At 42.4% G+C, this 27,777-nt stretch overlaps 1 protein-coding gene across 6 annotated transcripts in view; it reads right to left on the bottom strand.

Annotated features, from left to right (window-relative positions):
• Positions 1-27,777, bottom strand: part of DPP4 (dipeptidyl peptidase 4) — an 85,367-nt gene that overhangs the window by 24,184 nt on the left and 33,406 nt on the right. For all 6 annotated transcript variants that reach the window (XM_032479572.1, XM_032479571.1, XM_014552457.2 and 3 more), the window contains 13 exons: positions 23,069-23,121; positions 22,881-22,953; positions 21,949-22,069; positions 17,790-17,950; positions 16,216-16,328; positions 8,338-8,473; positions 6,526-6,570; positions 4,349-4,456; positions 4,004-4,071; positions 3,026-3,079; positions 2,494-2,615; positions 741-788; positions 397-495 (listed from right to left, as the gene is read on the bottom strand). In XM_032479572.1, coding sequence (XP_032335463.1) covers positions 397-495; positions 741-788; positions 2,494-2,615; positions 3,026-3,079; positions 4,004-4,071; positions 4,349-4,456; positions 6,526-6,570; positions 8,338-8,473; positions 16,216-16,328; positions 17,790-17,950; positions 21,949-22,069; positions 22,881-22,953; positions 23,069-23,121 — 1,201 coding nt within the window. The remainder of the gene's footprint in view (positions 1-396; positions 496-740; positions 789-2,493; positions 2,616-3,025; positions 3,080-4,003; positions 4,072-4,348; positions 4,457-6,525; positions 6,571-8,337; positions 8,474-16,215; positions 16,329-17,789; positions 17,951-21,948; positions 22,070-22,880; positions 22,954-23,068; positions 23,122-27,777) is intronic.

The following is a 27,777-nucleotide window of genomic DNA, read 5'->3' on the forward strand; positions in this document are numbered from 1 at the left end:
TTTACAGCCAACCCTAATTTTTTTACACAATCTTCTCAGATATTTTCGATCTCTTTGGGGTTAAAGGTAAAATACATTAGGATATCATTACGTTAAAAACACAACTAATACTTAATAGCAGAATAGAGTTACTAATGGGATGAAACTGAATTAGGAATAGTGCATTTTCTTCAAATATTTTCCTCTTAAAAGAATAAATTTTACATAGAATAGTAGTATATTTTTAAATAAAAAATATAAAACTAGTAGTTTTTGTGACAGAATATTTCATGGAAAAACAATCTCAGATTTATGTATAATATAAGATACATATTGTTGATCAAGTTATATCATATTTAGTTATATTTTTATTGGGGTTTCCATAAAAAGTTATGTTCCAAGAGAAATTTAACTTACTTGTTTCATGCATATTAATGAAGTCCAGTTTTTTGGTTGGCATCTGGACTTCCTGCAGCATATTTTCCAAAGCTGAATTGTTTTCCAGGACTCTTAGTTCTAAACAAACATTTGAGACCGCAGTCATTTGTTACAATATGAAGAATTCAGATTGTGCAAAGTAATAACAAACAAGTGACTGATTGACTGATGGGACCTACATACTTCAGGTTACAAGCTTTGTGTTCAAGTTATTATTAAGACACTCTAAAGCCAAAGAAAATTCCATTGTGCTGAGCACATGTTGGTCCTATTCACATACACTTTCCTAGAAAGCAGACAAAGGGTGAAATACGAGAAAATACCTTTATCACTGCTGCTGCTATGCAGAGTATAGAGGGGCAGACCAGGGCCTGTTAACAGAATCAGGGAAAATACATTTTAAGGCTTTTTTTTTTCTTTAAATAACATACCTTTCAAAAATAGCATTTGTTACCATTTAACGTTGATATAATTTAGACACCATTTAGTTTTGACAGAATAAAGATCACAGTGTATAAGAGGCTTCCTAAGTGTTAGCTGTTTTTCCTTTTCCTTAAAATGCGTGCAATCTGAGTGTAAGAAGTATTACAGGAAAGGCACAGGGCTCTGGCGAATGAAGCAGAAAATGCACCTCTGGCCCTGATGGGTGCCTTGCACATACTATCCTGCCTGGGACTAATTCTTCTTCTGTGAACTAAGCCATCGAGACCCTTGAGAGCGGCTGTCCTTCCCAGCCCGAACTCCACGCACTGTCCAGCGAGGACCACACCAAGGATAGGGCCCCGCCCCCTTAGGGCGGAGCTCCGGAGCCCGCCCCCTCCTCCCCGGCCCGAGAAGGGCCAGATTCCCTCCCCCTCGGCCCCCCCGCCCCGCTGCCCCCACTGCGGAGCCCTGGGCCAGGCGGCACATCTGCACTGTGCCTGACTTGGATGAGCGATTCCTTCCTGGCATGCGAAAGTGTTTTTCTCACACGCTCAGAGCTTCGCTATTTATCCCAACTGTGGTAGTTGCAGAGTGGAAGGTAACGTATAGAAAAAGCTATTCTGTGAGAGATTTAATTTTGATGCATTTAATTAATAATTTTAATTTTTATACTTGATCAGGACCACAGTGGAGGCATTATACGGACCCAGGTGTGAATCCCTGGCTTTCCTGCTTTGTGATTTAAGACAATATATCCATGCTTCAATCTCCTCACGTATAAAATGAGGGTGATGATATCCACGTGACAGAGTTTTCTTAAGGATCAAACAAGATCATGAACACAAAACTTAAGCACAGTGCCCAGTATATATAAAACACATGCCCAAAAAATGGTGCCTGGAAACAGCCATAGTAAAGAACTAAGAAGAAAAATAGAATGTTGAAGAAATTGTGGCAGTAAAGGAAGGTTCAGACAACGGGTTTGGAGACCTTTTTCAAAATATCTAGGCTCTTTCTCTGATTTTGAGAAGTCATCTAACCTAGTGCTTAATGGGGGCTCAAAGGCAGACGCCTGTGTTTGAATCCCGTTGTCCCTTGTATTAGCTGCGTGACCTGTGGAAATCATATTCCCTCTGCTTGTCCAGGTTTCCTCATTTATAATAAAGAAAGCAATCCTAACAATAGCAACAGAAGATGGAGCTGTGAGCAAGTTGGGTGACAGGCACTACCCGCACACATTTTTCTCAGTTAAAGGAGCAATGCATAAAACGACCATTAAAAAGCGTCCACCATGCACGTGCAGCTAATGATGAGATGCCTTGGTCATACCTAGGCTCTGGGGTGGGGTTATGCTTTCAGTCTAAAGCAAGCCTCTTGGTTAGAAGGGTAGGAAAAGGTGGTTAACTCACCACTTAAACAGGAGCAAAGGGAGGAGGACTTTTTTCAAGAACTCAGATTCAAAAGGAGAGAACTGAGCAGGGCAGAAAGAATATGTCCTAAATGGCACAGAAAGGAAGGCTTTGGGGATGGAGACACTGAGCCAGGAGGGTGGTAAGAAGGTTGCCCAGAGAGGGGAGGGAAGGGAGGGAGCTACCCGAGAGGGACTTGGTGGGTACCCCCTGCTCTCCTTCCCTGTCCTCACTTCAAACCTACCAGAACATCTCAGTTGATAGTACTTCGCCTCTTTACTAAAAGATGCAGAGTAGTACTGACACCTTTCTGGATCCAGCTCACAAGTAAGGCACGTCACTTTTGTGTAGTCATTAAGCTGGACTCTGTAAAACCAAAGGTGGAAATTAAGTACTCGATGAAAGAATCAATGAAAGGGAGGAACTGAATAATGCAGTATTCCAGTTTCAAAGATACCAGAATGTCAAAACCATACTCACAAATGTTTTAAATATGAAATAAACACATTAATTCATAACAACCTCAAACCTCCTATCGCTAGGAAGTATCGCAAAGTAACTAACAAAGTCATTCTCTTTTGCTGACATGAGAATTGATTTATAAAGGAACAAAAGCACTCGGTAGTAATTCCAGCTTAATATATTAGGACTAGGCAAAAAATACTAAGTTAGTAAGTAAGTAAATATATAAATAAATAAATAAATAAATAAATACAAGAGACAGAAATTGTTCCTCAGCTAAAAGCTCAAGTCAACAACTTGATAAAAACTCTTACTTATAGAGATTTCTTCCTCCCGGCATTCCTTTATGTTCATTACTAATGTAGTATCTGGGAAGGAAACAAATGAAATATATGTTAATCATGTTTTTAAGTTAACACCAAGCGTTAGTGTTCATGGACGTGTACATGCCTCAGTGCTTGCCCTTCACTGACCATTCTTCCCGGCCTCTCATCTTCAGAAGCCATTTCCACTCCCCCACCACCAGCCCCGTCATCTCTAAATAGGGGATTCTTTTTGTAGCAGACTAAAATATCTGAATACGGGGATTGCTCCCTTAATTGCAGTGGCAAGTAAAAACTCGAAGTCTTCTGTAGGAAAAATATGACTGGACAACTAGCCTGAAGCTGAGACCTCGTTTATCAACGCCGTTTTCCATATTTGTTGTTTCACAACACAAACCACTCGCTGGCAGGGGCTGCGTCCTCCTGAGAATGGCAGAGCCACTTCTAAAGAAGACCTTCAGAAACTGCTTTGGGAAATGGCAAAACTCTTGCGTGGTGAAACCAAAAAAGAACTATACAAGTGCCCAAGAAATTCTAAGGAAAAACAATGCTCCCTATCCCATCAGTTCGTGTGTGGTAGTTGACGGGCCTCTGCAAAGCTTTCCATTTTCCAAAGTCAGGCCAAGACACGGACAGATGAAGTCGCCTCTCCCAGCCTTCCAGAAGTTCAGTGTCAAGTGAAATTTAACAAAATGCCCCTGAAGGCTAGGTCTTTAAGAAAAAGAGGCTACAGCTCTTCCAACGCAAAGCAGGTAAGAGCAAGAGGTAGAGCTGCTTGGTGGCAGGGCATCAAATCTGCTAAGCATATGTGAAAATCATTAAGGCTTCCGTATGTTAAAAAGCAAAAAGTACTGAACACATTCCAAACAGTCTACTCTTCATTTGTAGAAGATTTTTCCCTATTTCTGGGCAAAGGAGGGTGTGATTATGTCAAACACATTGCTATCTATTGATAATTAGAATACTTACAGGTAATCCCTGGTAAGAGCTTCTATTCCAATGACTTCCCAGGCACCTTTTGTAATAAATGTGCAATTCTGATGTGATTTAAAAAAAAAGAGGTTTATTAGACTCTCCTCCTAATCAAATTTAAGGGGATGATTAAATCATTTGTACCAGGAATTCAGGATAATCTCAGATTTTTTTCTTGGTTCTCCCCACCCCTCCCACCTTACTCTGAATACCACTGGAGAATTTGAACCAGTCTGACTATTTGTACACATTGATCAACATTACCAAATAATTTCCACTTCAAGTTAGTTTGAAAAAAAAAAAAAGAGACCAATCCAAAATAAATTATGTAAAAATACTCACTCTCTTATCTGTCTGGAAATGACAAATGTGTTTGTAGCCCTCTTCATTGCTGATGATCTTGTAGAAGCTGCTCCCATCAGAGGTAAAATGAGGTTCTGCAGGCCTAAACTAGAGAATAATAGAAAACACAAAACACGGTAAATCACATTAGCCTCATCTCAGTACCAACTTTAGTTTCAGGAAGTCCTCCCAACAACACCTATGCTCAAAACCCACGTTTCATTTATTTGTCAAATGAGATCAGAGCGTCTCAAAAGAAAATTCTTCTTCTAGAAAATGCGACAAAAAGATCTAACGCCTGGGGAATTGTTTGCAGGGAGTAAATGAAAACATGCACAAAAAGACATAGGACACTCAACACGTAGCCGGGGTTACTATCACCCTGAGGCACCTTCTCTTACGGAGGACAACTCTGTGACTTCTGGCCATGGATGTGAGACAATGAGCATAAGCCTTTCAGTTCTACATGTCAATTGCTTTGATGTCATAAACGTGCTTTCTTGAAACAGGCTAATACTGTTTTTGACTGTTTCAGGTTGGAGGTGGTTTGGAGTTTGAGGGATTTTTTTCCTCTCCCTGCTTCTTACACATAATTCTTTTTGAAAGTCAGACTTAGAAACTCTTTCACCATTTCTGGACTGGATACCATAAGGAATGTCTGTCATATATTTCCTATGGGAACATTCATCTAGTTACCATCTTTATTATAAGCCTTTTCATTTTACTAAATAGGATCAACAATTTACCAAAAAAACAGTTGTATGGAAATATAGAACAAAATTTCCATTTTTTACAGTTCAATAAAAGATAGTTCCCAGAACATAATGTCGTTTAAGCAGGAGTATCCATCCCAGCCCGAAAAGAATATGTCGCTTTCTGACTTCGATTTCCTTACTACATTTGAGAGCAGGTAGGGAGGGGATGGTCTTTTAAAACTGTTGGTTCACTTCACCCTCCATGTTTCCTCTCTCATCATCTCCCATTTGGGGAAGGAAAAGAAAAGCTTCCCTCTGCTATTTAGTGATTCAAAGCGAACTCATTTATGGAGCAAGCCGAGGCGTGCCGTACACTTGGTGTTCTCATTACAGAGCTCTGAAACACATTCCCCTCTCTAGACCTGTGTTCACAGCCTTATCTTTTTAATACATTTCCCTGTTTCCCCTGGATGGAGTTGTGCCTAGTAGAAATGTGTGAAAAGTGGCATCTGTCTGGTTAAATACAGAGAGGAAAAAACATATTTTTTTCAAAGAGTCGTGAGGAAGTGTAGCATGTCTCTTGCCATGGAGGAAACCACTTTTCATGTTGGCAAACCTCTCCCCTCTGCCCAATCAATGCCTGAGGAAAAAGGACGTGTGACTGCTGGGGAGCTCCTGAGCCCAGCTGGAAGGGGTCCTGTTCCTGGACCGGGGGCCGCACCCCTGTGCTCCGCGTGATGAGAAATCTTTACATTTTTTATGTCACTTTGTTTCTCTCTTAAAGGGGCTTAATAGAAGCGGTCATAAAAATTAAGTGCGAGTCACTCATCCTCTTTCACATGAGGTGCCAGCAAGGCTGGAGGGCTTCATTTGTTTGCTTCATTCTATGGTCTTAGAGCACCGAGGCCGGTGATTCTGCACGAGGGGTAATGAGAAGCACGGGAAGTCCCGGACGGTCGCTGTGCTTTCTGGGATAAAGTTCGCCATCCAGGGCTTAGTGAACTTAGTGAACCCACATGAGTGTGATTTCCTCCAAAGAGAGGTGCAGAGCGGGTGTGGTGTGTGCACTGCTGAGTTTCTCTGTCTCCTCGAGCCTTTCTGCAGGCTGTGGGCGGAAACCATGTTTTCTGCCTCCGAAGCACAGACCTTTGAATATGAGGCCACCAGGACATATTGGTATCTTGGCCGCCTTTCAGCAACGGTTGCTTTGTAACTTCCTGGGAGCTACGACTTGCCTATGACTTTTGTCTGTTCTTCTCTTGACTTTTCACTTGTTCTTTGACTTTTTTCTGAAAGAGCACATTATCTATTCTCTGTAAAAAGATATCTCTACAGGGAGCATTTAAATATGATGAGAAATCGGTCAGTCAGTATTTTCATCAATAACAAATAACACAGGGCCCTCTTTGGTTTAGCTACATGTTAAATAGCTCTGAGTATTGGATTGCTACTACAGAAAACCCCATAACTCTCACAACTTACTCTTCCAACCCAACCAGTGGTACTCGTTTCAATGTGTTGCCGTCCCTAGGGAGAGAAAAAACACAAGGAGAAAAAGTGAGGTTCTTTAGCTATTCTTTAGCTACAATTTGTAGCAATTTAAGCAAGATTGCACCTATAATAAAATAATTGAAAACTACCTCCATTCACATATTCATATTTATGTTAGTACTTTTCATGCAGTTACATTAGAACATTTACCTCTCTCACCTACAGCTCTGTCCTGAGTGTGTAACCCATGTGCCGCCCTGGAAAAGCTCCCTCAGTGTTTTCAGTTTAACAGACCCAGAACTGAAGACCATCGTTCTCTCTCCCACAGCCCCACCAGCTTGTTCTTACTCCTTCATTCTTCTCTTGCTTAGTGGCACCATTCACCCAAACCAGAGACCTAAGAATCATTTCAGAACCCGCCACTCTCAGCCCCTGTCTTCTAGTTCTCAGACTTCTCTTGTCCTTCTCACGCTGCTGCCTTAGTCTGTGTCTTGCCGGGTTTCCCAGGTTCACGGCCCTGATCGCCTGGTTGGAGATCCTGCTGCTCTTCTCTGCTTCCAGTCTGCTCTCCACCCTGCTCAACCCACAGCTGACCTCATCAGGCAACAGACAGTTCTACCTCATTATGATCCTTTTATTTAAAATCCTTGAAATGGCTCCCAATGTCTTACAAGGTAAGTCCAAACTCCTCAGAATGGCACCTGAGCCTTAGTCTGTATCTCTAAACTCAGTTCTCAGCATTGTGCTTCTCCTCCAATCCTCAGTCCTACGTACTCCCAGACCCTGCAGGCTTCAAGCTCTTCACCCTGGATGTCCTTGCACAGCCTCTGCTCATAGGGTCCACATGCCTTCATCTTCCCCGGAAAGGACAACTTACCCCAGGTCCTCCCGAGTCACCCTCCGTCACCTCCCATTCCCTGTGCCTGCGCCCAGTCACGCTGATTCTCTTCTTTTGCCCTACATTTCCTCTGTACCTTGCTTATACCCTTTGAGGGCACAGTATCCTGACATTAGGATGATTTAATTGTCAGGAAGCAAAGAGCTGCGTCTTCTAGTTTGGACTCTGGCTGTCATGTGACTTAAGCAAGCTCCTTAACCTTACTGAGTCCCACAGTGCCTGGCTACTGTGAGTGTTCAAGGAATGGTAACTATTACTGTTGATTTTCATGCCAGTATTCCCTACTAGAAAAATAAACATTTTGGGGACAGGCATGCTGCCTGATTCTGTTTTTTATTTTCCATTCAGAGCTATGCCTAGAACTTGGAACATACTAGGTAATTCAGTGATTGCTGTATAAATACCGAATGATTGAATCAAGAAACAGGGTAGAGTGGGGTGAGGGGCAAGATTTCTGAGGCAAGAATCTGCCCTGTGCCCAACCAGGATGGAGCAGAGTGGGAGGTGTGTAGGCACAGAGCCCATTACCAGAAAAAGTCTTGTCGAGATGTCCTTGACCTATGCCAGCAAACCTCTCCCAGGCACTAGCTCTCCTGAGGCTGTTGGTCCCAGGGGGGCTTTGATTTTGATCCACCAGCTGGACCCTGTGGTCTCCAATCACCACCACCCCTTTCCCAAGTCATAGTATCCATAACGAAAACAGTATGACCAGTGAGAGAAGGTGGAATCAAAGTACCTCCAGGTAGCAGATGACCTAAATGTCAGTCAAGACTTATGGCCTCAGGGCCAGACCCAGAGTCAGAAAGAACAGAAACTCAAACTTGATTTCCTGATAACTCTCTGTTTTCACACGGCCCTCAGATCCTGGGTAGATTTGGAAGCGGAATATCTCGATTCAACTTTACCACTGAGGAAGCCCATCTCCCGGTGGACTCATCATAGTCACAGACATCCATGATTGAATAGTTCTGAATCCTCCGGATCCACTGCAGAGAAATCCTTTTCTCGGTTACCCATGTCACGCCACACAAGTAGTGGTCCCTGCAAGGAGGGAGGGAAGGAACCATGAAGGGAGGGAGGGAGAGAGAGAAACATTATTTCCAGACCTTGGTGCAAATAGACATTTTACTCAATGAAATCAGCCTTCACAGGAATACAATTTATTTATTTTTGGGGTGGGAGTAATTAGGTTCATTTATTTATTTGTTTATTTATTTAATGGAGGCACTGGGGATTGAACCCAGGACCTCGTGCATGCTAAGCATGTGCTCTACCACTGAGCTATACTCTCCCGCCGGCATACAATTTTAAATAGTTGTTGAAACCATTTAACACCATAGTATTTTACCTTTCCTTAAGGCTCAACATGTAATTTAATTCTGAATGGCAATTAAAATCTATCTGATGGGAAACAGCAGCTAAAATCCCACGGGGGTGTAGCACATGCAACTCGTGGCTCAGGACTTTACAGGTCCTCAGCTGGCCTTTGGTGGTGCCAGGGTGTCAAGGGTGACATTTCCCATGTTTTTTCTGCTGCCTTGAGGGAACATTACAGGAGGCCAAGGACGCTGGTTGAGATCTGAGTATTTTCTGGTAATTTGATGTTCTTGTCTAGAAAAAGTCTTCCTCGTGGCGAGAAACTGCAGTTGACCCTTTCCTTAACTTCATTTCCAAAGAAGAAAAAGTTGACTCACATATCTACAAACTTTAAAGAGCAAATAGTTATATTGTACAAATCTTTTCTCAAGAGTCAAAATATGAGTCATGTGAAGAAATTCAGGGAACTTTTGGTATTTTAACGTAAGTTTACAGAAACAGAGGGATCTGGAGCAGGGCGTCCTCCTCCAACGCAGACCTTTAACAATTTTTGGAACTACGTTTGGAGTGATAGTGATAGGAATCCATAATTTACCTTTCTGCTAGCCTCCCTAAGTGCTTGCCCTGGATAATTTATTTTATTTGCTCCCCCACACGCTCTAGTGTGATTCTGTATGACTATTCGCAAGTCATTCCTTTTCAGTGTCTGATCAAAGCCTTGCTCCCTTTTGTCAGAAGGATTCCCAAGGAAGCCTTTCTCCCTGCCTCGCTCTCCATATGTCCCAGGCTGCATCCGTTCCTTTGCTCTTTCCCTCACAGGCTGTGCCCACCCCCTCTCCTGTCCCTGTGCTCTCCTTGCTTGACTGCAAACTCTCTGGGGCTGGGCCACAACTCTCTTGTTCACAGGGCATCTCCAGGGCCCAGAAGACCCCCGGCACAAAACAGACGCTCACTAAAATTCTGTGGAAAGCGGCACTGACCAAAGGGGGAAGTCCTGTCCTGTCCTTTGTGACCTACGTAGCTCTGTCCTTCCTCAGAATTCACAGATCAGTTCCAGTCTCCACTCCCTTCACAGGCACTAAGTCAAGCAACAAATATTTATTGAGCACTGAGGATGGATAAGGTGTTGGAGAAAGCACTTTAAACCCCTCATCACTTCACTATCCCCCTTTTCAGCAGGGGACCTTACTGTCTTAATGTGCCCCGGGTACCTGGACCTCCAGGCTGTCCCCACTGCAGGTGGCAGGCACTGAAAGAAGACCCAGCAGCAAAGCACCACATTCGCACAAAGAGGGACTCCTCTCCATTTCAGTCCTTTCTCTTGCTTATTGAGAACTAGTCTGCATGGCCAGTATTCCATGAACACCCTACGAGGCTTCCCAGCTGCCTCCTTTTGTCAGCTGCCCATCAGTCTGAAATCACAGTCATGCTCTAACTTCTTTAAGACTTACTCAAATACCCCTGCCCACGGTGCTTTCTTGGAGACCCCTCCTCCTACACCGCTGTCATGGGTCTCATGGCATTTCTCATGAACCGCCAGGCTGCGGAAGCTGAGAGGTGAACGCTCTTTTCCTGCCCAGGACCAGGGGCGCCTCACCCAGTCTGACTCTCCTGCGCTGAGCCTCACACAGAGGCATTAGATGAGAAAATGGAAAGGCAAACAAATCCTACTGGGGATAGGGGACAAATCCTTGTAAAGGGAACAGAAGAATGAAATGCAAGATAGAAAACAAAAGTTTTCCAAAAACATTTTCTAGACCAGGGTCCAGAAAACTTTTGCAGAAAAAGGCCAGCCAGTAAATATTTCCAGCTTTGCGGGCTACATGCTCTCTGTCACAGCTGCTCGACTCTGCCTTGGCAGCACAAAAGCGACTGGAGACAATACGTAAGGAAAGAGTGTGGCTGTGCGCCAGTGAGACACTGAGATGTGACGTCTGTGTACATTTCACATGTCAGGATGTAGTCTTTTTCCAATGATTTTTCTTCCCAACCATTCAACAATGCAAAAACCATTCTTATTTGTGGGACCATCCAAAAATGGGCGGGGGCTGGATTTGGCCAGAGGGCCCAGTGTGGGGGTGGGGGCAAACTCTTGTTCTGTACCCGTAGTTCTTATTATTTTAGGTCAAAACTGCTTTATAAATCTGATTAAAATCATATACCTCTCTCTAGGAGAGAAAAAAAGGGCTTTCCACACACATGCACATATTTTCCAAGGGTTCCATGGGCATCGATTATGAGAAAGGTCTCCAGAAACAGCCTTCCTCTTCTCTCAGGTGGCCTGGTGGGAGGAAGGGACAGGCGAGGTGGGAAGAAAACCCTTTCATGTGATTAGCGGGTCACCTGGTACTAAATAACTACTTTATCTACTATTAGCCATAAATTATGCTTCAGGTTTAGCAATCAGTCATAGAAAAGTAACTTTTCCCCATTTGAAAACATTGAGCAATGGAATTTGGGGAGTCTGCCAGGAAACTCACGTGCATCTGGCATCTTCCCTGCCCATTTCTAGATCAAAGGTTTGTGAACCTGTATCCTCCACTACCTCTGTCACTCTCCACAGCCCAGGATGTACTCTGCACCCTGTGAGGACTCAGTAAGGGTGGTTCACCAGTGGAGCAGACTGTAAATTTTGAATTCTTCTATAAATGTACCTCTCTTCAGGATTTGGAATTGAGGGGAGACAGCATGAGGGTGCATAGCCCAGCCCTGAGCTGAGATCATGCCAGGCCAGGATGTCAGTGAGTTGTGAAAAAGATCAAGAAAACCAACGGCTTAATTGTACTTTTTACTGGAAGGCTGAAGCCCCCACTTAAGACCAGAATCATCCAACAAGCAGTACCATCAGCTATACTTTGCAACTACGTGCCGATTTTGTTCTGTAAAAACAGAGAGGCACGTATTGAATGGACCGTTTATGGTGGTTGGGGGTGGGGTGGAGGAGGGAGCATCCAGGCAGCTTGGCCTTCCCTGGAGCCACTGACTGCCTATCCCAGGTTAGACATTGGGGTCCACCAAGCTCTTCTAACTTCTGGAACAGGATGAGTCCAGGAGGAATAGGGTTGATTTTAATATTAAAGCGATGAAGTAATTTCTGGACACTAGGAGTTCACACCCATGTGGAGTCTCCTGTGTGCCAGGAACTGGTCTGAGTGCTGACGTGAAGCTCATGACCACCTTAGGAGGGAGGAATGTTAGAGCTCGTGTTCTGCAGATAAGTAAACAGAGTGTAGCGAAGTTAGGTAACTTGTCCGAGGTCATACGCTGGAAAGGGTCGGAGTCAAAACCAAACTAAGCAGCTGGCTTCAGATGTCCTGCCGCACGTCATTCTCTCTGCAGAACGTCCACCCACCCTCTGGTAAACACTGTTAGTTACCTTCACCCTCTTGCTTCTTTTCAGGATGAAATTCCGCACTCTATGAAATCTGTTTATTCCTAGAGAGTGTGTGCAGACTGAATAACTGAATTTTATAAAGCAAATCATACTTGAATGCACAAGGAGGGACTTGCTTTGGAAAGTTATACTACAGGGCATCGCTTTGTAAAGTGACTGTTGCCTTGCAAACAGTAGGCATTTAATAAATGTCTGTTATGTGATACTCATTTGTGGAAATGTTTCTTTTGCTATAAAAATGGTACTTAAAATGAGGTACCTATTACTAACTGGAAAGCAGACTGGAGAGAAAAACTGCTGCTAAGAGCAACGGCATAGGGTGGAGTGATTAACTCAGTGAATCCCCTGGGGAAGCAGGCATTCTGCCTGCGCAGCCCGCAGGCTCTATGCCACCCTCTGCTCCGACAGGGACACCAACCCTCCCGGGTCTGCTGACAGATGGCCGAGGACACGCAAGGCTAGGGTGAGATGGAGCAGACCCGGGGGATGCAGTGCCCACAGCGTGTGAACTCCTAGCCTGCTTCCTTTCTTGCAGGGCTCACTAGCTTCCGGGGTATTTCAGTCCAGTTCATTTATCTCCTGCTGAAAATCTCAAACCCTGAGGTCCCTACTTTATAGACCAAGGGTTATCAGCTGTTCCGAGGAGACATAGCAAGCCTTTATCTATTGTGTCCCTCAGGAGCAGAGAGAACCAGGGGCGGGGGAGGGGACAGGTCATGAGCTGGGTGTGCGGGGGGGCCCCAGAGTCATTCAGCAGTAAAACACGCCTGCCCTAATCCTCTAGCTTCAAGCCACAGAATTTGCAGATGCCTGGGAGGAGGCAGAGAAGACGAATTGCCACGCAAATTCATTTTGAAGGCTATCTTTCATGGTGCTGGCTATATAAACTCCTATACCACACACACAAAGTCATACACGTTAACACACCTCAACCATCCACCCAGTCGTCCATCCATTCCTACATGAACGTGTCTATTCATTTATTCTACACGTATCGATTGAGCACTTGCTATGTCCTGTGAGGTTCTGGAGATCTTATGGTAAGACTTGGCCGGCCCCTACCTGTAGAATTCATCTTGCGTCAGTCCAGCCATGTGAAGCACTGCTCTCACTAAAAGTTAGGAGATGTATGGTTTTACATTATCTGCTGTTTTGTCTCAAATATTCTGAGCTCTCAAATTCCCAGTACAGGTAGTCAATACAAGTGAACAGCTTAACGAATCTGATCAGCTGGTGCTCTGACTCAGCAAGGCCAGCAGTCTGAAGGACGCCCCTCACACTCGCTACAGGAGCCCAGTCTAACAAAGTGACCAAGGAGCCTCATCTTCCTGTAGGATTTCAGCTGCTGGAAGCTCTGTGATGAAAGAATGTGGCCTATGGAGAAAATTAGCGATGGGCATCTGTTCAGAGGACAGAAGACACTCGTTCTCGCAGGGTCTCACACCCCAGGAGCTAGGGAATTACCACATGACACAGCAGAGGGTGCCGGGCAGCTCAGGAGGCGTCGCCTGCCTGGATTCACTTGGCCCTGCTGGTCTCTGCACGAGGCCAGAAATCAGATCAGTGCCGTGCACTAGAACATTTTCTCCAGGGGGAACACAAGCTTGGTTGCAGCTAAGCTGCAGCCGTACTGATGTTAACAGAGACCAGAGCTGGATCTGCAATGTCATACACAACACACTCCTTCCTGCAGCAGTTCCAAAAACAATTCTTTGGTGAAGTACGTTCCACAGCAAATACCCACAGTAAGTGAGGCTGCCCTCACCCTGAGTATGGCCTAAAGAGCTTCAAAGAATAGACTTAAGGGTTCATTTAGGGAGGGAGAAAAATAAGTCCTTAAACCACTGAAGTTCCTGGAGCTCCAAAATTCACAACTGCACCTTGGAAAGTAATTTCTTAGTGGGGAAGACTCACTCCATCTCTTCATCTGTGAAATGGCCGTGAAAAGGACATCACAGGAGCAGGCGGGTAACAAAGGAGATGATGTGAGCAGAGCACCAAGCCCAGTCCCCAGCACAGGAATCACCCGATACATTTAAACTGGATCGTTCGATTACTCTGGCCCGGCAGGTGCAGGCCTCTGTCCTATTTCCAGCTCCCACTTGCTGTGTGACCTAGAGCAGATGCATTTACCTCTCTGGGCATCAGATCTCTCATCTGTGTCTCACAGTGATGTTCTGAGTGTGTTCTGGAAGCCCTGTAGGTTCTGTCTATTCTGAGACTCCAGGAAGAAGGAGAGGGGACCGGGACTGGGCCTGGGACCCGAGCAGCCAACTGCTGTTTGCTTTCTGGCACTGCATCTCTGTGTTGTATCACACTTGGCCAAAGGTTTCTGGGTCCTTAAAAACATTTGTAAGGCCCAAAGCCCCTTCCAGATCTAAAATCTTTCAGAGCAGGAGCTCTCGGCAGGCAGCTGTTGGGTGTCGACCAAGAGGGCACACAGGGCCTGGGGCTCTTTCCCTGGACCCCTGAGCTTCTGCGTGCTCAGTGATGCCTCCACGCCAGAGCTCTTCCTCCCCTGTGTCCTGTTCCATCTGCTCCTCCTCCAGGAAGCTTTCTTTGATCCCCAGGGTCAGAGAAAACCCATCTCCCCCTCCTCAGAATGCCTCCAGCCTTTTGTGTATGCCTCTGTCATTGGCACTTTTGGAGTCATCTATGGACACATTTCATACCCTCCACCTTATCGTAAGTGCCAGAAGGCAGACTCAGCCCTTCAGACATTTGTGAGTGTAAGTAGTGGGTGCTTAATCAATGTTGATGGAAGAGATGGCTGGACGGGACCAAACAACAGACTTTAGAACTCTGGGTACATTTTTCTACCCTTGCACAAACTCAGGGGAAAAAAAATCAATTTACTAATAATTTTCTCTCAGAATGAAGAAGTTAACATAGATATTTCTAACCAAGTCAATAAATTAATAACCACAGGACAGAGCCTACAGCATCTCTGAGGCGGTAAATGCAACCTTGAGAAGGAAGATGCTTCCATATTGCCCTGACGATAACTTCAGGCCTCTGAGGGCATCAGCTGAATTCACACGGAGGGAGGGAGAACACCTATCGGAGTGCTTACAAGCTCTTTCTTTCAATCAGAAAGGTTTGCATATGACTCCTACTGGCTCATTTTCTTAAACTCTAGACCTCATTTTCTTATCTGTAAAACAGACATATAATAATAGTTGTTGGAAGGAGTTACTTTAAAGATTAACAGGATAAAGCATGTGATAACCCCCGTGTCTGGCACACAGTGAGTGCTCAATATATGCTAGTTATTATTTAGAAGCAACAACAAAACCAACATAAACAATGGAAGTGAATAGAGAGCAACCTGATTGCAAGTTTCATCCAATTTGGTGTTTATCTTTAGAGGAAAATAAAGGAGAGGCTGAGAATTTCAAGCCACCAAGGATCATTCAAGCACATCAGTGCTATGGGGCTCCTTAAGTTTAATCCACAGTTCCCCTGAATTTCGCGAGGTCTTACCAGGCCCTGCAAAGCCCCGTGTGATCTGACCTTACTCCCACTGCTCCCCTCCCCTCTCAGAGGGCCCCAGATCCTAACCTCTCGGCAGGGCCTCTCCTGCACCAAGCAGGCTCCCTCTGCAGGGACTTTGAACCTGCTCTTCCTCTGCCCGGACACCGCTCCCCTAGCTCTCCGTGTGGCCAGATCCTCCCTCTTCCTTCACATCACTGTTCACAGGTCTCAGAGAGACCTTCCCTGACCTCTCTCTGCCATCACCATCATGTCTGCCTTCCCATGATTGTCTTCACAGCCTCTCATGACCTGACATTTTATATCTTTATTTGTTTACCTGGTTATTGTCAGCCTCCCTGCCCTCTCGGGTAGGCTCCATGGCACTAGTCACTGCACAGCCCCACCATGGGAGCTGTGCCTGGCGGGAAGACGTGAGGTAGGTGCTCAACAAAGTGTGGCTGAACCGAAGAATGAAGGACAGGCTAGCCCCCGGGACACCATGGGACACTGCCATTGATTCTGCCATGCACTTTGGAAGTGTTCTCCCTGGGAGCTATGGAACGGCTTACAGCACAAGCATTTGGGTTAAGAGTCTTACCCTATTAATACAGAAGCAGGAGGGACGATTTGTCGGGAAGTAGCATTGACGTTTGGGCTGAGTGTGCTGGTATCTACAACAAAGAACTTTACAGTTGGATTCACAGCTCCTGCCTAGGAGATGACAATCACAGCATTGGTACTGACCACACAAACAAAACATAACATCACTGCACAAGTTTAAAGCTGTACAAAAATGTCGGCATGATGGCCATAAAATGATAAACAATCAGACATTCTCAAACAATTTAATATAGATAAAATGAATATGAGGGAGAGTCATGAAATGTTTGGACAGAGTATATATATTTAATATTATATATATATAATATATAAATTAACTTTGGGTCCAAAGTAACATGAATGTTTATAATTTATGCACTTTGTGCAGATAAGGGTAAACTTGTTAAAATCAATCCTACTAATCTGCACACATACCCTGACTCCAGAAGACAAGGAGACTGATGGCTGATCACTAGGAAGAATTCCCTGGCCTCAGCCAAAGACACAAGCCACCAGGAAAATTAGTTTACCTGAGGCGAGAGCCAAATGCTACTTGGGAATCCATCATTCCCACTCCAAATTCAGGTTCACCACTTTGGAGCTCGACAATCAATATTATGACAGAAATCTATAAAATCATTTTATATATACACATAGATCTTTAATTGACAAATTAGTTAGAAATAATATGATATTTTTAGCGAGAACATTCTATGGTATTTTTTTTTGCCAGTTTCACTCTTCAAAAAATAACATTCCACTGAAAATACATCTCCATATTTAGTCTCTGATTTTTTTTTTTCTTTTAACTTCCTCTATTTTCCTTAAAATGGCAGCTCTTCATAAGGCAAATTGAGTGAGTTGGTAAAAATAAAAATCCCTTTTCCTTTTTGCCTACAGCAAAAACACTTTACTATCAGATTTTTCCATAGATTATACCATGGCCATTATTATTATGACACTTGTGAAGAATCAAGTTCCTTTCTAAATCTCCCTCTTCCTTAGCTTATACTGCTTAATAAAGCTCTTTCATTTTCATAAACATGCATCCTGGAGGGGCAAAACAGTCTGGAAAACCAAGACGTGCCACTATTATTCCAAATGTAGGACGCGTGAAATTTACATTAGTGCCAAATCTATAATAGAACCACTAAAACTAGTCATGTATCTGTTAGTTCGTAATACAACCTGATACATAACCAAGCTTTTCAACTTCATCTAGGGCACATTCCAACTTCTACAAATGAGACGAGCTTGTGATTCAATTACAGCCTCTCTCTTCCTCCATTCAAACATTTTCATTCCCCCTACCTCTTTCAAAAGCATTTTCCCCATCTTTTTCGGCTTGTCATTCCTCAAAGTTTTTGGAGAAATTACAAAACCTTAAATCACACTCTTTCCTAGGATAATAAAAATACTTTAAAATTGCCAGCTGCTGTTGACTTCAGCAAGAGTAATCACAGCAAGCTGTTGAAGAGAGACTGACAATATTTTCATTAGCAGGAAAGGATTAAATGAAACCATTCTCTTCCCATCAAATCACGGATCCACTATATGAACAGGAGCACAGACCTTTGGATATGGAATGCGCACAGTCTTTGGGTACTGCAGTGACTCATCAGAGTAGAAGGAGTACTCAATCAGCGGGACTTCCGTGTCATTAAATTGCGCATATGCTAAAAAAGTGCCGTTTGGAGACCACCACAGAGCGGAGTAAGCACTGAAGACTTCCTCTGAAAAAAGACAGAAATTGTTCCGTTACAAGAAGTAGCTGATAAATTGGCTCTGGCATTCAAAATATTATTCTCATTAGCTTGAGTAATTACAGTAGAGTTCAACTAATGAACCACTTTGCATTTGCTGGGCTTCCAAAATCAGAGTAATACAAATGAGTAAAAATAAAATCTTCAAAGATAGATCTGGATTGTAAAAATAAGTAACCCGTTGGACCATTTTAGAATATTTTAGCACACAATATTTAATATAAACTCTACATTTTTTTCTTTATCTTATAATCCTCTAAATTTATGCCACAGAACATACTAAAAGTAAATTTCACACAAGGGGCTGATGGCTGATTCGCCTTTCTAATTTTCAAACAGTCAATATGCCAGGAGAAGCTCCCCAGCTGGGCTCAGTTTGTGCTGAGCTTGCAAGGTACTGGTGGGATGGTGTGTGGCTCCAGGCTATCAAACCAATATGATGCTCAGAGCTAGTACTCTTGGCACAAAAAGTGTGGGAAGGATGGATTTAGAATGACAAGGAGTCATGAGAACCCTACCAAGAAACCTCTCCTTTGCCTAGCCTGGAAACTGAAGACTCCGTTGGATTAACACCCTCCTCTGGTGTATCCGCTGACAGTGAGGGAAGAGGGTCAAAGGCAGAGGCAAATGAAAGGAAACGTTTTGCTTTCTAGAACAATGTTGGACTCGTTCTCAATCTCTGGCAAAGGTAGCTCCTTCTTATATGTTTATTTAGAAGACTATTCATGGGACTTCCAATCTCTGGCTCTTAAATCGCCAAAACCCACCAGGAACAGAGGATTCAGGTAGACTAGACGAAGCCTCCTAGTCCTTTATGCAAAGTTAACGCACACTTCTCATATTCTGCTGTGAGAGCGAAGGTGGAAGCAAAAGCATAAAAACTTGAATCTAACTCTTTGGAAATCATTTATTCCAATCACTTTTCTGATTCTTGAGGCCTCTTGACAAGTTTCTTCCAAATGCTTGGGCTTGTTTTCAATAATAACAATGGTAATAGTAGTAGTAGTAACAGTAAAAATAACAACAATAATAAAATATAGTAATTATAATGATGAGCAGCTGATATTTAATGACTGCTAACCATGCACCAGACACTAATAAGTATCTGGCATCTATTATCTCAGCTGATCCTCACAATAACTCACTGTGAAGATGAGCAGAGAGAGGCAGGCAGACTTAAAGAGAGTAAGTCATTTACTCAGGGTCACGTGACCAATGGTAGCTAGAATCAAGGAAGAATCCAGATTTGTCTGGAGTCCAGGCTCCACTGTCCCTGCCTAGTTCAGCACTTCTCTGCTTGGTGAGGCAGCCTGCTCCCCCTTTAACTGCTTTATCCCTATAGCACTGAGTTACATTTATGCAGCAATTTACAATTTACAACACACTTATCTATTCGAACCCTGGGTGAGTCTATTCATAGGGTATTTTACAGAGAAGGCAACTAAGGCTAAGACTGAGTGAATTGCCAGAGACAAGAACTAAGACACAGGCTTTGTGATTCCAAGCCAAGGGGGTTCCCACTAAGAACGTCTTCACATACTGAGTTGATGTCTCATTCCTTGTGGCTTCTACCCACTGGTTCTAATCTAAGATCAAGATCCACTTACATAAAATGAATACAATTACAGCAAGGTTATGGTTGGTAAAATTACTTGTAAGTACAGGGAGCAAGTAGCATTCTGGGTTTCGAATTAGTAGTTGTTTAGAATACAGAACATATTTTTCCATATTGATGAAGCATCAAAACCATTCTTATAAAACTACTTCCAGTCAAACTCAAAGTCTTGAGAATGAAGGGACCACAGGTAGGGAGAAGGGCAAATAACATGGGAAAGAAAAGATTTTCAGCCCTGCCTAAAACAAAGCTGGCTGTGAGCACAGATGTGTCTTTGGCATCCCCCTAGCCCCACTGTCTGCCCTGACTTCGACCTTCCCTCACCATCTTGTGAGACCTCCCGACTCACCACTCGGATCTGACCCTCCTTATGTGCCCCTAGACCTAGTTTCCTGCCCCTAATAGGATACTTTAACTTACTCCATGACAATTATTTGTTGGCTTCTTTGTCTCTCTCTCCCTGGGCTAAGTTCCCTGACAGCAGCAGTTGGGTGGCATTTGTCTCTGTGTCCCCAGCACCTGGCACAGCACCTTGTAGGTGGCTGGCACTCAATGAATTGCAAGGAGTTAATCACACCACCACTGTCAACACTACTACTCCGGGGGGTAGGGAGTGCTCCATCTTCCAAAAGTACTTCCTTCTCTATCCCTCCTCATCCTTGCTCTCACCAAAACTCTCATTTTCAGCTCTGGGTTAGGTAAATTACACTCATATGCAAGAGTGACTATCACATAATTAACTTCATACTAGGAGAAAAGGATTATCATTAAAAAAAATAAAATACTTATTAACTAAAGAAAGATGATAAACCATTAGAAAATCATGAAATAAAACTAAGTAAAAACAGAGAAATCGAGAGAGAAAGCTATGTGGGGACTCCAGGTGGGGTAGGGGCTCCTCTGTGAGCGTCCCTCCACAGTGTGGCACGTGGCCTTGTTTAGACTTTGCAGCTTTCTTTGTTCTTTTGCTTATAAACCTACAGATTCTCAAATGTACTCCTTTTTGCCCAAGAAGTCTTCATGGCTACAGTGGAGAGGGTGGCTGCAATGCGAGGGTGATCTGATATATGGAGAAGCAGATGTGCTCCTTTAAATACACAAAACCAATCATAGGAATTTCCCTGTAGGGACCGAAGTCCCATTTTTAAAGACAGGCTCACACTGAAACTGTGAAGCCTTTCTTCTCCTTGTGAATGGCTTAGTCATGAACAGGCAAAATGAGAGCCCTCCAGCTATTATCTCCCTCAGAAAGGACCCCTGTGTTGGGGTGTTATCTTGGAGATGCCCAGCTGTTCCAGGGAAGGGTTGGTCACAGCTTTGGGAAGAGGCTTTACCCAGCTCACGTCGGGGATTCTGGCGGTTGTGCTGTGCTGTCCAAAAGGAATGAAAGATGTTTTTCAATCTCTAAGTGACTAGTGCTAGTAAATGTCATCATAAGTTCTAATCAAACACTTGTTTCTGGGCCATGGACATTTATCTTTCGTTTAAAGTATTTTCTGTTGTTGTTCTTATAATGTTACCCATTTAACAGAACTTGAACTGGTAAGAAACAAAATGAAGTCATGAGGAAAATTATTTTTTTAAGTATGAAGAAGAAATAACAGGATAAGGTAAGGATGAGTCTTTAATAAGCATGAGGCAGTCTAGTGAACTGTGTGGAACAGCCTCAAAATGCCTTTTACCTTGGCAATTGTAGATACGAATAATGTTTTCCTAATCGTTTCTAAAACTCTTTATCCTAAAAGAGAGAATAATTCTTTTTACCTTTTTCAGTTCTGTTTTTTGACCTCATTTTTTCCTACCTTCATAAACCCAGTCAGTTATTCCATTATATATCACATCTTTTTAGTTTTTTCTTCTTTAAAAACAAGAAATTATCATTTGTCCAAATTCAAATGAACACAAATCTTTTATAAAACAGGCATTTTCTTCCCCTCTCCTCCCCAACCTCCAGACAATATTTCGTCATCTTTTGGAATGTTGTGGGAATACTTAGATTTCCTTAGAAACTTCTGGGTTAGGTGGGCCCAATCAGAGAAATATCTGATGTTTTAATCTAGAGGCTTTTATGCCCCAGTAAAGCAGAAAAGCTACCTACACAGAAAGGCGCTTTGTAGCAGTAGAACAAAGACAATAGGAGCATTGATGAGACATTGAGGACAAGAGTGGCAGCAGCTACGAAATTCTTGGTTTATGAGACACCTGGCTTGTGAAGGCTGAAGGAGGATTTGATTACATTAAAAAAGGAACCTCATTTTGAATGTTAATGAACTGTCCCATTTTCAAAGGAAATGTATAACTGTTTTTGAAAATGTACAAATTTTCTGATCTGAAAAAGCTTTAACGTCCCTACCTTCATAAACCCAGTCAGTTATTCCATTATATATCACATCTTTTTTCCCAGTCCACGTGATCCTCTGACTTGGCAAGTTTGGTTCACTTTTAACATAAATATCATTGTTCCAAACGTATGCCTAGAAAGATTGGGGGGGGGGAGATGATAAATAATATGTTATATTTTATCCTGGAGTTTGAAAAAAAACATTTTATCAATTATTTTATCCCCCAAAATTGTTGGTAGGCAAGTGTAATGATTACCTTAGGTTATTCCATTTGAGCAGGAAAAGAGTCATTTACTCCCTCCCTTCAAGTTCTTAAATTATAAGTATACATGCTATCATCCCCAAATAATCTTAAAAACACTCCTTAACTATTAAAAAGAAGAAGCTCACAACCACTGCTCTTTGCTACTGAGGACCCGGAAGACTGGCCACTTCTTTACAATGACAGGTGCTTTGCATTTCTCTCTGGGGGAGGGGAGTGGAGGGAGGGCCCCTGGCCTGCCCAGGGGGTGAAGTTCAACTACAGATAAACAGTCTGTCTTTCTGTTTAGATTCTTTTGAACTTCGGACACTCTTAAGACTATAGAACATGAAGGCATATCTACGGTGATACAGAGAAAGTCACAGATCTAGCAGAAAGCAAGTATGCTTCAAAAAAGCCAAACCAAACCGAACCAAACAAAAACTAAGTGCAACAGATTTAGAATTTAAGAGTTTAATAAACATTTCCCCAGTAAATAAACAATTGCCTAACAGTAGTTCAGAAACTTTTAGGAATTATATTTGCTATGTTAGACTAACAAAGTATTATTTTAGGTACTAACCCTCTATTTGATTGTGACCTACTGGCTTCCTAAGTTTCTGCTCTGTATCTGGGTTAGCAGCTTCTGCATATGAGAGATCTGAGCCATTATGTTTCTGACAAGGGAAGAAGCTCACTAACCAATTTATGACCCACTGGTGACCATGTGATCCACTGTGTGTTGTTTGGGATTCTCTCTTCTGTAATCAGCTGCCTGGAAAAACATAAAAAGAAATATTACCAAGTGAATAAATCAGTGGGATTCCTTTTCTTTTCAAACTATTATTACACTAGAAAAGCATAACAGATTTTAGGAGGAAATCACTGACCTTTTCTTTAAGTCATAAATGTCATATGAAGCTGTGTAGGAATGCCTCCATTGCTATGAAAGAAAACAGACATTTCAGGCTTCCATGATTCTTGAAAGTGTGACCACTTGCTTACAGGAGCTCAAGATGAGAGATAAAGCCATATAACATTGTATAATTCTCAGATTTTATATCTCACAATTCCCTATCTAGATTCTTAGAATTTTGGAGTTAGAAAATGTGTTAGGAACCATGTAGTACAAACTCCTCTGGACTTCATCTGTACCTCATCTCTGGTCCTACCCCTGCAAAGCAGACTCCGCAGAACCACAGTGGGCTGAGGTGCCATGTTCTGTGGAAACGTTATTCCTAGCACTTACCATGGTTATGTTAAGTTTACTGTTTGAAAAATGTAAATTCTTACTTTTCAACCATCTTATTGGCAAAATATCTTAAAGTTCACTAATTCTATTGCTGGTGGTGATGTGGAGAGATGTTTACCTTCCTACACTGATCATGAAAATATAAAGGGTTATAGATTTTTTTGAAAGCCACCTGGTAATATATATTAAAACTGAAATACGTATACCATCAATATTTTAAATAATCATCTCAAGAAGCTAAAAAAGGAAAAGCAAACCAAATCCAAAGAAATTAGAAGAAAAGAAATAAGAAAGGTAATCAAATAAAGAACACAGTAGAGAAAGGTCAACAAAGCTAAAAACTGGCTCTTTAAAGAAAACTAACAGTATTGCTAACAGAGAATAAGGAAAAAAAAAGTGTGAATAAATCATCTCAGAAATGAAAAATGGGACACCACAACAGACTCTACAGACACTAAAAGATTGTAAGATATTATTGTAAAAGTCTTTTACCAATAAATTTTAAAAATTAGAAAAAAGGACAAATTCCTTAAAGAACAAGTTATCAAAAGTGGGACTAGAAAAAATAGAGACTCTGAATAGTCTTGGATCTAATAAGCAAATTGAATCCATAAAGAACCTTTATACAAAGAAAACTCCCAGCTGAAATAATTTTTCAAGCAAGCTCCTTGTTATTTAGCCAAATGAGTTGAAAACTGATACCCACGCAAAAAGCCTCCACACAAAATTTTTACAGCAGCTTTATTGATAACTGCCAAAACTCGGACGTAACTGACATGTCCTCCAACAGGTGAATGGATAAACAATCCATGGTCCATTCAGACAACGGAATATCACTCAGCAATAAAAATAATTTGCTACCAAACCATGAAAAGAAATGGAGGGAAATTAAATGCAGACTTAAATTGCTAAGTGAGAGAAGACCGTCTGAAAAGGCAATCTACTGTATGGCTCCAACCAAATGACATTCTGGAAAATGCAAAATTACACAGGAGCAAAAAGATCTGTGGTTGCTAGGTGTTCGAGTGGAGGGAGGGATGAGGACAGGGGATTTTTAGGACAGTGACAATATTCTGTATGACACTGTAATGACAGATAAATGCCATCATGCATTATACATCTGTCAAAACCCATAGAATGTACAACAAGAAAAATAACAGGGGTTGGGGTGGGGTCGGGAGGGGTGAGGAGGTATATGGGAACTCCCTGTACTTTCCAGTCCTTTTCTGTAAACCTAAAGCTGTTCTAAAAAAATAAAGTCTATTAATTCAAAAATAAATGAATTAGAGCCACACCAGATGACTTGGAAGAAGTTCCACATGGTATCACTGAGTGAGAAATGCAATTTACAGAAAAGTATGGAAAATAGGATTCTGTTTTTATAAAATGAGCAATAACTAAAAAGAATCTCCATCTTCATAGAATTTATGTGAATAAAGAAACAAATATAAATTGTGGAGGGATAGACAGTAGAGTCTTAACATGGGATACCCGGGGAAAAGGCAGCAGGGTGAGGAGTATGGAGCCAAGCACAAATGGAAAAAAAGAAGACTGAAGATTAAAACAAAATATGATCACAGATTTGCATTTATGAAAAGTTATATTTCTACGGGGATGTATATATAAAGATATTTTAAAAGAAATTACTTGTCTATATGTCTGACTACCCTACCATACTTCTAGAGGTAAGAAATTGTGTCTTATGCATCTGTAAATACCTGCAGTCTGGTCTAGTGCAAGCCAGACAGTATGTATTCAAGAAATAAACCAAACAAAAATAATGAGAATTTACTTATGAGACTGAAATAGATGAAACGAGTAGCCCAAGGACCCCCAGCTATACTCACAGACTGAGACTCAAGTCAGGCTCTGATCTTGAGGACTGTTTCCCACTTATCATTTATCACCTGTCTATCCTCTCCTGTCAACAAATATTTATTAAGTCCCCACTCTTTGCAAATCATACATTCCTTTCTGAATCCTGGATTATTCTGACAGACTCCATGCTTATTTCTGGGAAACTTCTGAGTATAATACTCTCTAGAGCCAAAAGTTGTGGTACAGGCTAAAAATATTAAGAGATTTAAGAAGTTTTGAGATCATTTCAGAATGGCAGATCTATCATGGGTTGTAAAGGGAAATCCAAGATGTCTGTATGTTCACTTCGTCTTCTGAAACAGACTCATCAGTCTATTTAAGCTATAAACATGGCAGCTACCTTCAATCAGGCATTACTGGATAAGGCAGGCTCCCTCTTTTTGAGGAGCTAATAGTTGAATGGGAGCTATGGAGACGTAAACTACAGGAAAAGAATCACGAGACATGTAGTGGAGGTGGGTGGGAAAGGGCGGGAATCATAAACTAGATCTTGGGGAGGGAAGAGGCTTAGGGAAAAGGTGATTCTGGATGGAATCTCGGGGGAGGAAGATTGCCACACAGAGAAGGGTAAAAAAAAAAATTGTAGTAGAGAGAATTTGAAGCACAAGGATAGGAAAGATCATGTTTAAGAGCACAAGCTTTGGAGTCTTCTAACCTGGATTCAAATCTTGCTACAAACTGAATATGTGTATCCACTCCCCTCCCAATTCATATGTTGAAATCCTAACTCTCCACCCCATGTGATGGTCTGGAGGTGGGGCCACTGGAGGAAAAGAGACTCCAGGGAGATGCCTTGTCCCTCCCACCACATAAGAACACATGGAGAAGATGGCCAACTACGATCCAGGAATTGGGACCTCATCAGACAACGAATCTGCTGGCACCTTGATCCTGGACTTCTCAGCCTCCATAACTCTGAGAAATAAATTTCTGTTGTTAAGCCACTCAGTCTGGGGTATTCTTTTCTGGGGCTCCAATGGACGAAGACAAGTCTCCAATGTGTAGTATCAGGCAAGTTTCTTTCTAAGCTTCAATTTGGTGAGGACAGTGGCAGAAACAATCTCAGGTGCATGAGAATGCATATGAAGTACTTAGGGCTCCTGGGACATTGTCAACAGGTCACAGAGGACGCAACTATTATTATCTGCACAAGGCTCGGCAATGAGTGCAGATCCATGAGAACATCCATACTACGATATATGGTACTTATTTATTTACGTTTTCACTCACTCACTCAACTTTTTGTAGCCACACCTTAAAAGTAATAATTGATCTTTCTGGAGTGTTAACTCAGTCATGGAGAAGCCATGCAGTAGGATCTAAACAACACCAGAAGTAGACCTGCAGGGAAATGGAATAAAACCAGACTTCTCTTTGTTCTTGAGAGTGGATGAGTCAGCACATCTATGCTGTACAGAAAACTCTATTGGATACTCCGGGAAGTAAAATACAAGATGTAGTTCTTTACTTTCAGTAATCTTATAATCTAATGCTTTGCAATAAAATGTATGAAGAAAATAAAATAAGCTAATGTGCTACGGAGTGAATGGTTGAGCATGGGGGAAGAACAGAGCAGCAGGGGGTGATGTTAAAGTGATCAAGAAAGCTGGACCTGAATTATGAAGAAGGGGGAGTCAGATGATGATCAAAGGAGGAAGATTCCAGGATGAAGCAAAAGCAAATGCTTTGGCCCTTGGATGGGAATGAAAGTGATGCTTGAGAGAAATAAAGAGCTGTGCAATTAAAGGCTCTTGACTTTGAAGTCCTTAAAACTCCCCATGCCTTGACCCCATCCATAGTTATACTGTTAGTTGGTGTGGGGTAGGTTGTAAGCATCTGTAATTTGAAAAACCACCCCAGGTGATCCCAAAGTTCAGGCAAGGGTGGGAAGCACTGGCTAAGCATGGTGAGTGCAGAGAGGGCAGTAGGAAGTGGGTTCAGAAGGGCGGACTGAGATCAGTCACACAGGCTTCTGAGGATGCCATGTTAGAGGTTGCATTTTATTCTGAAAGGGATGGGAATCTACTGATCATGAAGGATTAAGCACAGGCACGACATAATCTAACTTAGGCCTTAAAAGGAGCTTGGATTCTCCTGGAAAATGCAGACAGCGGGATGAAGAGGACAGAATGAAAAGTGCAAAAGCAGTTAAATGCACATGAGAACTCCAGTGACACAACAAATACAAATTTCCAGCGATGGCTGTCCAGCTAAGGTCTCCCAGTGAAATACATCCATCAGTACACATCATAGGGCACTTCTGAACTTGGCTAAATAGTTCATCGAGCTGGTATTTACCTTGCTTTTTCCACCTTAACCTTATAGTCCTTACATGTTGGTCTTTAATGTGGGAAATTGTTAATCAGTAGTTCCCTACTCTGGTTGCTCATTAACATAATTGAATGTTTAAAAAAAATACTGATGCCAGCTTCACCCCAGAGACTTCAGTTTATTGCTCTGGGGATCAGA

This window comes from Camelus ferus, chromosome 5 (assembly GCF_009834535.1).
Source record: "Camelus ferus isolate YT-003-E chromosome 5, BCGSAC_Cfer_1.0, whole genome shotgun sequence".
Taxonomy (NCBI): domain Eukaryota; kingdom Metazoa; phylum Chordata; class Mammalia; order Artiodactyla; family Camelidae; genus Camelus; species Camelus ferus.